General features: G+C 41.7%; 1 protein-coding gene across 3 annotated transcripts in view; it reads left to right on the top strand.

The window, feature by feature from the left end:
* The window catches only part of wasf1 (WASP family member 1), a 66,071-nt gene that overhangs the window by 51,506 nt on the left and 1,877 nt on the right, over positions 1–12,688 (top strand). The window contains exons 6-10 of one of the 3 annotated variants that reach the window (XM_084952421.1): positions 2,587–2,670; positions 6,418–6,474; positions 7,195–7,358; positions 9,423–9,602; positions 11,586–12,154. In XM_084952421.1, the coding sequence (XP_084808547.1) occupies positions 2,587–2,670; positions 6,418–6,474; positions 7,195–7,358; positions 9,423–9,602; positions 11,586–12,154 (1,054 nt within the window). The remainder of the gene's footprint in view (positions 1–2,586; positions 2,671–6,417; positions 6,475–7,194; positions 7,359–9,422; positions 9,603–11,585; positions 12,155–12,688) is intronic. The other 2 variants (XM_084952422.1, XM_084952423.1) reach the window with 2 other exon arrangements.

Below are 12,688 nucleotides of genomic sequence, written 5' to 3'. Positions count from 1 at the left end.
CTAACAAGTTGAATAACTCTTAAGTTTACTTGAAAGGTCACATTCACGGTCGTGGAAAATGTGGTAAGCATATGAAAGCTGAAGGAATGATTAAAGTAAGAACGAGGAAAACTGCCTGAAAGCTGAAAACTGAGGTGTGGGAATAATAGGATGTTACTTCTTTTATTTAGCTACACCCAGGCATGATTACTGTGAACCCTGTTGAATCAAGAAATCACTTAAATAGAACCAGTTTGACAAAGTGATGTAGGCTAAAAGAGCTTAAAAAGCAACACATGCCATGATTCAAAGAAAAAGTTGAGAAACAAAATCACTGACATGTATCAGTCCTGAAAGGCGTACAAAGCAATTCTTAAGGCTTTGGGAGAGAGCCTTGGAACAGTGACAAACCTTTCCAGGGGTGGCTGGCCTACCAAAATTAGTCCAACAGCATGTCGAGAACTCATCCAGGAGGTCTCAAAAGAACCCAGAACAACATCTAAAGAACTCCAGGCTTCACCTGCCTCATTTAAGGTCAGAGTTCCCGATTCGAGAATGAGAATGAGACTGGGCACTCTCTCGTCCATGAGAGAGTTCCAAGGAGAAAACCACTGCTGACCAAAAGGAACATAAAGTCTCGTCTCACATTTGGAAGGTTTGAGTCCCGTTACGACTAACACAGCATTTCATAAAAAGATCGCACCAACAGTCAAACATGGTGGTGGTTGTGTAAAGATCTGGGACTGCTTTGCTGCTTCAGGATTTGCTGTAATTGATGGCACTATGAATTCTGCTCTCTAAACCTTGAAGGAAAATGTCCCCACATCAGTTTATGCCCTGAAGCTCAGTTACACTTGGGCTATGCAGCAGAACAGTGATCCAAAACACACCAGCAAATCCACCTCTGAATGGCTCAAGAAAAGGTTTTGGAGTGGCCTAGTCAAAGTCTGGACTTAAATCAGATTGAGATGCTTTGGAATGAACAGTTATGTGGCTGACTTAACATAATTACACAAAGAAGAGTGGACAAAACTTCCTCCACAGCAATGTGAAAGTGATTGCACTTCTTGCTGCCAAGGGTGGCACAACCAGTTATTAGGTTTAGGGAGCAATTATTTCTTTCACTTGGGGCCAGGTGGGTTTGGATAGTTTGTTTTTTTTTTTAACTTTTTTTCCCACTTTATAAATGATGATTTCATTAATTAACTACATTTTGTATTAAATCTGTGTTATCTTCAACTAATATTATAAATTTGTTTCATGATCTCAAACATGTAAGTGTTTCCCAGCACTGTATTTAATCTTCTTCATCCCCAAACTATTTTCTTACATGGTCACATCACTAATCATTAGACTGAAGCCACATTTAACAAATTGTGGTATTCACAGGCCCAGCCAGCTAGAAGCCAGTGATAAATGAAAAGCAGCATATGGCAGAGAGAGGGGGGAAGAAACCTGCAGTTTCCTAATCTCATTAGCCTCTGTGTTAGCCTCAGTGGATTAGCAGTAGACTATGTGCTGAGCTAGTCAGAGGAAACAGAGGGTGAAAGTCTCAGCGAATGAGAAGAACATGAACAGAGAGAAAGACGGAAAATCGTGTGTTTCTCTTTGAGATCAGTGTTTGGGTCCACTAGGCATCGTCCAACATCTGAATCCCCTTTGTGAAGAATCCCCTTTGCTCTTCCTCTGCTATTCCTGTCTCATTAAAGCACTCGTGGCTGGAGCAGAAATCTATTGATGTTTTCCCCACAATTTTAAATACTTCCCTATAAGCAGGAATACATCTTTTTCACATGGCTTCCAGTTCTCATAAATACCAGTGGGTGTTGGTTGTTTAATAGTGGGCAGTTCTAGCATTTGTTCCTGAGTGGGACTGGAATGGCTCTTTTTTTAACACATGATATAGAAAAGTCACTTTCATGTCTCCACTGACAATGTCGTCCTTTACTGTTTTGCTCACCAACTGATAATGCAGCTGCAGATCTGTGACTGTGTTCAGGTTCTCATGAAGCTTAAGTCATCCCGAGTAAATGTAATGACTCTGAAACGACACTGCAGTCACTGTTGCATATATGCTAGAGAGCCTTAACTATCAAGATGTTTTGCTTTAGGAGACTGGTATGAAAAACTGTTTATTTCCAATCGAATTTCTGTGATACTACGGCACATGTAGAGGAGACATCTGCACCTACAACGCAAGGCATAATTCTGCCACCTGCCTCATAACAGTACACCTCCTTCTGTTGCTCTTATGGCTTGTTGCAGGCTAGTGGAGCTGTGTTAGTTTAATAGCTTGTTAATGCAATAGCAACGATGGCTAATAAGCAAAAAGGAGACAAGCAGACAGTGCATTTACAGTATTGTTACCCCAATTTACTAGCTATATTTATATGAACTCAGCTTGTCTACAGTCAATTTACAGCTTTTTGATTCCATTTTAGCTTAAATTTTGAGCTAAGTGCTAATAAATGTAAAGCAGAAAGCAAGTAATGTTTTAACAGTAAAGTTCAGTCAAGATCCTGCTTCAGGATCTAGCTTCCACTGTCCTTGTTCTTCTCTACCGTTGCTTTTACATTATTTTCTGAATCTTTATCTAACTCTGTGCAGCTGGAAATGCCTTATCTTGTGTGTCCCAAGAGCCTTATAAGAGTCCTCTCTGAAACCCCTCCTCCCTCCCTTACTCCCCCAGAGGTAAGAGCTTCTCCCTTGTCCTCTCTCCACCTCCACCAGAGCATCTGCTCTGCTTTGCAGTGGCCTGCAGCCCTCTCTATCCTCCCACTTCTCCACTCCCCCCTCTGGTTTGCTTTGGGCAAGTGAGCTGCCCACCTCAAGCCCATCACTAACCACCCTCTAACACTTACCTGCATCCCAGTTCTGTTTAAGAAAAAAACAAAGGGGGGGGGGGCAAGAGTCCTTGATGTGTACTACCTTTTACCAACAATCTACAAAAAAGGCAGATGACAAAACTCAAGTTTTAAACATAGCCTGTGGTTACATGTGCTTTAAATACATACGGCTGTGGCTTTAACACACCAAACTGCAAGTTTCAAAAAGCACAAAGTATGCTGCTCAGTAAAACATCTTTTGTGTGTTTCTAGATAATATACTCTAATAATAATATACTCTAATATACTCTAATCTACTCTAATTACGTCTTTAGTGCAGTCTAACGATGAGCAATGAACAATGACATTAAAAAAATGTGTACTGTTTGAGTTTAAATATGAATAATTTCAAGCCATAGCTGTAGGCGTGTCAGTGCACACCTTTTGAAAATAAGGAATTTGGGATACAGCGCTGAGAACTCACTATACTAACTGCAAAACAACTCAGAGCAGTAACTTACCTGTGTGGTAGTTGGTAGTGCTTTTGACTTACCTCCACATGTCTTTTGATTTGTGGTTTGGTCAAACTAACACTAAAGGACATATGAAGCGGGACGTCTTCTGCTTGGATTGTTACAAAAGCACACTGCATACGTCAGAGTGCATTGTACAGGAAGACATTTGCATTTGTTGCAATAAAGGCATCAGTAACTTTTCATATTTCGTGCTATTTTTGAGCCTTCTTCACCTTGCTAGGACTTTATTTCAGTATTGGCATGAGGCTTCATTAAGGATTTGCATCCAAATGGTTTATTTTACAAAGATCAGCAGCAGCAGCTATGCGTGCATATTGTGAGAGGTTAGCGTTATTGTCAGCAGTGGTTGAATGCCTCTGTGGGCATTCCTGTGATGGGGGTTGGGGAGGCGGGGTTACATAGCCACAATTCTGCTGAGTCTGTCAGTTTAAACTATACGCACAAATGATCACACATGCCTGTAGTGTGTATAACGGTCTGGACACAGGTGTGCACACAGGAACACAGTCTGTATATAAAATAAATCTATAACCGCTGTGTTGCATATACACACTGTGCTTACACAGCGGCACTTCCTCTGCCAGTACCAGTCCATTCAGATGAAAGATGACGACCTAGCAGAGGCACACAGCCCATTGAAAATTAGCTACATATATAACAGCTGTGACTCACACATGCATGCTTACAAACACGCGCTCACAGAAAAAAATGTCTCATTTTCTCTCTTGTACGAACACTATCTAATCCAGCAGTCCCCAACCCCCGGGCCTCGGACCGGTACCGGTCCGTGAGTCGTTTGGTGCCGGGCCGCGAAAGTTGAGGCTCAGGTGTGAAATGTATGGTTTTCAGGGTTTTTAATCGGTTTTCAGCGTTATTTTGTTATCGTTTTTATCGTTAACTCGGTTTTCCTGGGTCTTTTCACATGTGTTATGAATAAATCTTGTTTTTTTCGGTACCGGTACTAGTTTTATTTTGTTGTATTTATCCGCAACACCTTAAAGGCCGGTCCGTGAAAATATTGTCGGGCATAAACCGGTCCGTGGCGCAAAAAAGGTTGGAGACCGCTGATCTAATCTATTTTCCCCTCCATTAAAACAAAAACTTATTTTCACATTGATTGCTGCACTACAGCATTAAAGCCATCACTCCGACACTCTGTTTGATGGACGGTTTGTCTCACACTATATGTTTGACTGCCACCTGTCCTTCCTGCCAACCCTTCTTCTTATGTCATTAAAGCAAAATTTCACTCATTATAGTCTATAGACCCATAGATGGAATTTTATAGTACATTAGCTTATTTTTATTTCAAGTGTTATTTAATGTTTCTTCATATATTGCCACGAGACTAAAACTGAAAACCTTTCAGGAAGCCGAGTTTAGGAAAAGTAAAACTCTTCACTGATTCGATGATTGCAGCTGGATTTTAGAGGCCCAGCGCAGCTTAGACACGGTAAAAGGTCTTGACAACCTAATAAATAATAAAGTTTTAGTTAAGATATATTAATGTGTTTAAGCAGAGGAGGAGGCGGTTGTGTGTCTGACTGTGTGTGTTTAAGCGGAGATGCTTTTCTTCAGTCGATGCCTCATCAGGGATAATAGGGCACGATGATTCAGAACCGAATCGATGTGCGTTACAGTTGGAATTTATTCTCTCAGCGAACAAAATCAGCATCATTTAACCAAACCAGAGGAGATGCTGTCCACAACCTGTCACCTCTCAGCCAACATGCTTCATCTGAGCACACACACACACACGCGCACACACACACCTGTTTGGTACGTCTACAGCTAGATATAATATTGGTATTGTTTGATACCCTAACTGAATATCGGCTTGTGTTGTAAATAGTTTTATTTGAAACGGATTGTGTTTTTATAATCAGCACAAATATGTCTTGTTAAATTACTAACACACAAGCATGTCTGTGCTTTCTTTTTTTGTCTTAATGTCAAAAAAAGGCACAAAAAACACATCATAAAAGCATCCCACTAACAAGTATTGTCTGTGTAGCCTTAAAAAAACAGTGTTCCTGTGCTGCAGTCCTCCCCCCTCTTCTTGTAAAACTCTTTAAATCACAGCCACATGATGCACTTGTACTGGCTGACACGATCCCTCGTTAACATAAACACAATTGTTCCCACATACTGTAAATATTCTCTAAAGTGCCAGCTGTGTATAGACCAGCAGCTGAAAAGAGTCCCTGAACCAATATGCTGTTCACTCTTAATTGCAAACTGAAGTTAACGGTGTATTGGTTAATATCTACGCTATATGCAGCTGTTGACTGTAAATATATTTGTGAAAATTTACATGCATGTCCTTAATAAAGCAAATAAGCTGAGCACCACAAGAAGATAGAAAGTAGAAACATAATATTTAAAGCCAAACTCACTTGTTTTATCCAGTTTTTGCAGAATAAATACGTTTTATTTTATTAGTTCGTAAGTTTGCTTTTATTACAGTTGTCTATGTTTAGCGTTGAGAATAATTTTTCACATTGATTTATATTGTTAGCTGGTTTAAGTTGAGTGTTTTCATGCATATCTTTATATTTAGATTGACTGTGAAAAGTCCCCTTTATGTTTTTATTGCCCTTCTTTAATATAATCTGCTCTCTCATTGTTTTGGGTTGGCTAGCACGAGTGTGTGCATTTTCTGTTTTGCATGTCATTCTCCAGTGTGGGTTGTTGCTGTGCATCGCATGTAGAAACACACCTTTGTAGATTTGCTCCCCCCATTCCAGTGAGATCTCTCCTTTTCTGCCTTAGTCTGTGTGTTTGGGATGAAGCGGCGCTCTGTTATATTCACCGTGGGTGTGTGTGTGGTCGTGTGTGTGGGTCTTTGCGTGCCATTGTGACGTCCCCCGCGCTGTGCACGTTGTCATTTTTCTGTTTAACAGCACTTTTTCCCCCCCTCTTTCCCTTTTGTCCTACTTCTCACCGCCCACTCTGTTTTTGTCCCCGTTGACTATGTGCAGCAGCGCTGTGCTCAATCCTGTGCCGTGTTGATTATTTTGAACCCCGTCCCCTCACCCCTGGTGCTTCTCTTGTGGTTTTTGTTTTTGTTCTTGTAGTTGCAGGATCCCCGCATGTATGATCAGGTCTATAGGTACTTAGACCTTCCAGGGCAGGTATGTGAAAAAACAGCGATTATTTGATTTAAAAACAAAAAAAGAACAAACTTCTACCTCAGCAGCTTGCTGCTGATTTTTTCCTCTGTTGCAAATCAGTCATGCTGAAATCTGGGAGTCAGGGATTGCTGTTTGACGATGGGCACGAGATTATCACAAAATATTACCCATCTTTCTTTATAGACTTTTAAGCTTTGGAAAAAAAATATTTACCACAATTTGATTCAGTCAGTCAATGAGCACTCCCTGCTCCCAAGCTTGTGTGATGCAGTATTTTCTGTGAAGCGCTACCCCTTTAAAAAAATGTGCTTTTAAGTTTAAGATGATTAGAAAGCACAGATATTGTTAAGACTGTTGTGGTAGGTTGATGTTTATTTGGCACCTTAAAGTAAATTACAAAGAGGGACAGTTTGGATCAGTTATTACGTTTTGGATTTGGTTGTTTGAGTGTGTGAACACTTCTTTCTACTTCTGCATTGATAAATCTTGACTGTAATTTTCAAGCTCTGTCGTTCAAATGTTTAACAATCCTTCATCAGTTTTGGAAAATATATTTAATGGCTAATATTATTTTTTGTCTCCTGCTCTTCTCCTTCCACTCTCATCCTCATTGTCATCCCCAAAACACCTCTTGTGGATTCATCCACCACTTCCCATTATTCCTTTTAACTATTCCATCTCCCTCCATCCCCGTCACCGTCTTCGCCTCCTCTTCTAAAGCTGAAGGCGATCGACCGTCCACACGAGCCGGAGAAGATACCGCGAGCACCTCACGATCGTAAGAAGGAGTGGCAGAAACTGGCACTGGGGGCAGAGCTCGCCCAGGACTTACCTGAAGACAAACACAGAGAGGCCAACGGATCTGCGGGTTATCACGACAACAGGTGAGTGAAGGTGGACGGCACTACTTAGTCAGGTGTCACCTGGTGGAATAAACGTGCACGTTACATTACGAGAGCTGAAAATCTGAAAAACTTGATAAAAACGGATTCATCTGCAGGATGAAATCAATCATATGGACAAAAATAAATAGTGTCCTGTCCACAGAGAATCTGTTCACGCAATTTACACTTCTGTGGCACTGGGGAAATGCAGCCACAAAAGGGATGATTAAGGTCCTTCACAGTTGTGATTGCTTTTATTGTGCCTCAGAGCTGCAGTGCCACTCGTGTTCAGTAATTTCCCTGCCAGTCAATGTGATTAATAAGAAAACATTTTATGCAAATTGGTAGTTTTGTTGGATTTGTCAGTAGCGTGGATAGCTGACACAAAATCTTTTCTGCGAGCACTGATGAGAATAGATTTCAAGCAAATGGACCATAGATGCGGTTGTCGGCGTTTGATTTACAATGTTGTGGATAACAGTGTCTTTTGATGGGTACTCACCTAGACTGCAACGGCATTGTCAACAGAATAATTGTAGCAGAAATTCATTCTTGTGAATAAAAAATATTCTAAACTGCTGAGAAATGGAAACAGGAAGTGTATACTTTTGTGGCCTGTGAGAATACGTTTGTTTTATGAAAAGTGCATCTTTACTTATTATTACTTACTTGTTTTTATGTGTATATGTATATTGTGTGACCAGATCTCTGTAATGGCCAGAAGAAACCATAAACATGACCTTAAAGAACATAATGAGCGCAGGTCTTGTTTTTTAAAAGTATTTTGCTTAAAAGAAGCCAGCCATCCTCATACATTTAAAAAAAAGGCCTTGAGCAATAGTTCTTCAGGCTTAGTGTCCTTAAAATTAGGAAACTAGACAAGTGGAGGAGAAGTGAAGACGTGGTAGGCCTACAAAACTATTCCCAGCAGATGAAGAGTTAAAAATTGTTCTAAGAAAGAAATCCTGCAAAGACTGGACTCAGGACCTGAGAGATGGATCTAAACCCTCAGCTGGTCAAGAAGCCACTCACTGCTGAGGTATGCCAACTGAACAACAAGTTTCATGTGGTGACGATTCCACATTTTTCGATGATTTTCGAATCATCATCGGTGTGGAGATCAGGAGAGAGGCACAGCAGCCATCTGTAAAACACAGTGGAGGCTCTGTCATGATTTAGGGCTGCGTTTCAGCCAGTGTTGTTGGAGATCTTGTCAAAATTGATGGAATTATGAACACAGAAATGGACCATCAGATTTTGATCCCCCATACAAGACCATCTAGATGGTCTCTGAGTGAAAACATTAATTTGTCATTTTTCTGCATGAAAATGACTCCAAACACGCTGCCAGTACAGTAAAAGCATACTGGTCCGTGACCTCAGCATTATTAAGACAATGTGGGATCTTCTTGACAAAGAACAGAACAAAAGGCAGCTAGCATCTGAAGAAGAGCTCTGAATGTCCTTCAAGAAGCCTGGAGAACTATTCTTGAAGGCGACTTAAAGAAATGACCAGAAAGGTTCAGGCTGTGGTGGAGAATAAAGGTGGTGATACTAAATATTGGCTTTTAAATTTAGGAAAACTTAAATCAGGTGTTGCTCAGGACTTTTGCATTGTGTTCTTAAGTGTTGCTGGCTACGATTACTGGACTCTGTGAATTCCATGACCCAATTACTACATAATTTCTGATCATCAAAAAGTCTTAGCGCTGTGTTTAATCAAACACAAACTCCACAGTAAATATAATTAGTATATTAGCATTAGTATATCTTCTGTTTTTTGTGTGTGAGTTTGCTTTGTGTTTGTTTTTTTTAAATACATTACAAATATTCTACACACACAAGGTAAAATGATTGGGAACATACCTCAGTTCTATATACAGCACCTCTACCTACCCAGAATATGTAAGGTTTTGTTTAAGTGACATGATTTAAGTTCTGACAGATGAGCTTTATGCGGGTAAGAATAGTAAGTGCAAAGAACACACAAAACTGCACACACACACAAAGACTCACAGCTGAACCAAACACAGTGTGAATGAATGACTGGGTTTCTCTGCTCAGGACTCATTTGTACATGGAGCATTTGGACGGGCCCTTCTCACTGGCGGCGCTGCCCTACACTCAGATGAACGAACTGCTTAACCGTACAGGGGACAGAATGTATTCCCGACCTCACGACCCTCCACCGCCGCCACCTCCTATGCACCCACTGGGAGAGATAAAGCCACCTTCTGTGATCAGGTGGGTCATCAGCCTCAGTTTTCACTTTGTTGCTCTACCTACACCTAAAACATAAATGTGTGTTTCAAGCAGTTTAAAAAGTGTAACTACTGCGATTCCCTCCCCATCTCTTAGCCTTGTTTATCTCATTTTCTCATGCACATCCGTCAGTATAGACCGGCCTTCAATTACTGGTTCTGAAAAGGTTGATGAATGTGTGGTTTGAGAGTGTGTGGAACAAAGATGAAGTAAAATAAGAAAAAGGCTTGTTGAAGGGCAGGATCAGCTGCGTGTTAAGGCCACTGAACATATTACAGGTTGTTTTTCTGCTCACATACTGGCCGCTTATATAGCTGTTTTTGAAAGGATGAAGAGATCAGAGGGAATGATTAAGGTAACACTGGAGAAATCTTGCATTGATTTTTTTTTTTGCACTTGCCCTTGCATCTGCCTTCTCCTCTTGCTCTTTTATTTACTTTATTCTGACCTTTAATTCGTGCTGATTTTCCTTTTTTTTGCCATTTTAAAAGTTCCCGTCACCATGTTCCATCGTATCTCATTTTCTCGCTTCACCTCCTCTGAAAACTTTCCTTTACTACAGCACATTAAGTAGCGCTGCTGTCCTGAGAGGAAACACTCCACACTTTATTTGTTCCTCCTGTCTTTTCTTCCTCCTGCGGTGCCTTTTTTTCCCCTTCTCCTTCACCACAGGAGGAGAATTGATTGTGGACACATTCCTCTGTGTCACAGTGTTAGCGGTGTACCAACCCACGCAGGTTCGGCATCAGTGAACGGCCACTGTTATTCACACTCTTGTCTTTAATGTGCAAGTTACAATAAGCCGGTTGCTCGGTGATCTTTAACCTCTAATTTATTGAACTGACAGTGAAGTGGAAATACTTTGGCCTCTTCACTCTATCCATGCTCCTGTGACAACTCTGCAGTTTCACAAAGCAGCTGTATTTATGGTTACTTCCACACTCCCAGCAGCTGCTTCTGACGCATTGCTGCACATTTTTAATTGAAAAGATAAGAACGAAACAAACTCGGCTGTTGACATGCACCTTTTGTGAACAGGCAGTTTCTGTCGTTACAATAGTCAGGCTTTCTGTTTTACTTGGCACACGTGCATTTGTCGGTGACAAATTTAAAAATTCAGACAGATGAGAGAGATAATTTTGGAGTTTTGGGGGGGGGGGTTATTATGCATGATGTGCTACAGATGGTCTGAGGCTAAAAAGGTGGATGTCATGGATATAAATAAGCAGCTATGTTCTTCTTTCGCAGTCTGAGTCAAATTAGCTTCATAGAAAGTTTAATTAGGAAAATGCAAAGCCTGGTGTTAGACTCTTCCTGCCACGTGGAATGTGCTCTTCTGCTGATCACACTCAGCGCTGCAAAATGTGGAGCAAATATTAGTCAATTTTGAGGCTTGACTAAGCTGCTAGTTCAATGGGGTTTTTTTGATAAACTGTTCTCCTCGTAACAGATATCCTCTCTCCTCTCTTCCCCATTCTAATGCTCAGATTGAACTTCACCAGATCATCTTGATCTTGTCTGCATACACTAGTTCAATGCACTTTTAAATGATCAAGATTACCAAAGGAAAACTAGACAATTTGCAGACAGCTGGAACCGTAATATTTTGGCATGTTTACATTTCATAACCTCTATCGCTATATACAGTTTTCATATATTTTGTAAGTCAAACTATTAATTAAAAAAAAAACAACTAGTAACTGAAGTGCACATGTATATACAAGCTGTTTTGGTGGGTGTTGTGTTTTGAGAGAATTTATGGCATATAACAATCTTCCCAAGTGGAAAAAGTTGAAGTTACCTCAATTATCTCTCAAATTTTGCACATGAAGCACATGGTGACCAAAGTCCAGCCTCCTTTTTACCTGTTGGTGAGCGTTTTCTCAGATACTCTTAAAGGCTTAAAGAGCCGCAGCAGTGCACCACCACCGTCTCCACCTCATTCGTGTTTCTTCTTCCCTCCAGCTCCAGCTCGGGCTTTTCCGACAGCAGACCCCAGTCTCCAGCCCGGACAGCAGGCCACAACTCCAACACTCCTCCTCCTCCGCCTCCCCCTCTGCCCCCTCCTCCTCCACCCTTACCCTCCACAGGCTTGCGCGGCACTCCTCCTCCTATTCCTCCTCTACCAGTCCAGCAGCAGCCCCCAGCCATCCCGCCTCCCCCCGCTCCCCTCCAGATAGCCCCGGGTGTTCTCCATCCAGCCCCTCCACCCGTGGCACCTCCCCTCCACTCCTCATCTCCAGCTCGTTTCCAGCAGGTCCTGGACAAAGGTCCATCCGCGGGTTCTGGTATTCAGTCAGACAGCACCATCCTGCCTCCTCCACCGCCACCACCTCCCCTGCCCCTCCCAGGAGCGCGGAGCTCATCACCGTGCCTATCAGGGCCACCACCTGTGCCCGCCTTACCTTCAGCAGGAGCCATGGCCTCCCCTCCCCCCCACGCCGTCCACGACATGGGGACCAAGAGGCACCATCCAGCCAATCTGCCACCCATCAGCGATGCACGCAGCGTCCTGTTGGAGGCTATCAGAAAAGGTGAAGTGTTTATAAATGCATGTGCAAATAGTTCTTTAAAACCATGTTGTGGCCACTTTTTCATAGTAGCAGCTTAACTGCCTCCAAATCTTGAAAAGATTGTGTAATGCCAGCTCTGCGTGTGATGATAAGAGAATATATTCAGATATTTTTAAGCCTGTCTAGAAGCAAAACTTCCTCCAATCTTTGCTGCTTTTCTCGTCTTACATCATAGATAACTGTATTTTTGTAAATCTGTAAAAGAAGGCCGTGAAATAACTTTGAAGATGCCACTCTTTTGTTTACCGCCCTTTTCATTACTCTTCTAGGACCATAGGATTCATTTTATATACTAAATGGTTAGAGAAAAGAACACCTAGCTTGGTCTCTATTAGATTAGCTTTGCATTCAGTTTCATCTACTGTATAAAGCCTCTCATTCTTAGCTGTCTTACCCCTCCCTTTAAGCAAGCTTTCTTCTGATTGGCTGGCACTTGCAAACAGATTTAAATAGCAAGTGGGAGCAGGTGCTGCGCTCACAGTGTCACGCTGTGGC

The sequence above is a fragment of the Perissodus microlepis genome, chromosome 15 (genome assembly GCF_051167445.1).
Source record: "Perissodus microlepis isolate ML-2025 ecotype Zambia chromosome 15, ASM5116744v1, whole genome shotgun sequence".
Classification (NCBI taxonomy): domain Eukaryota; kingdom Metazoa; phylum Chordata; class Actinopteri; order Cichliformes; family Cichlidae; genus Perissodus; species Perissodus microlepis.
The sequence above is the reverse complement of the archived record's forward strand: the minus strand, read 5'-3'. Positions and strand labels throughout refer to the sequence as shown.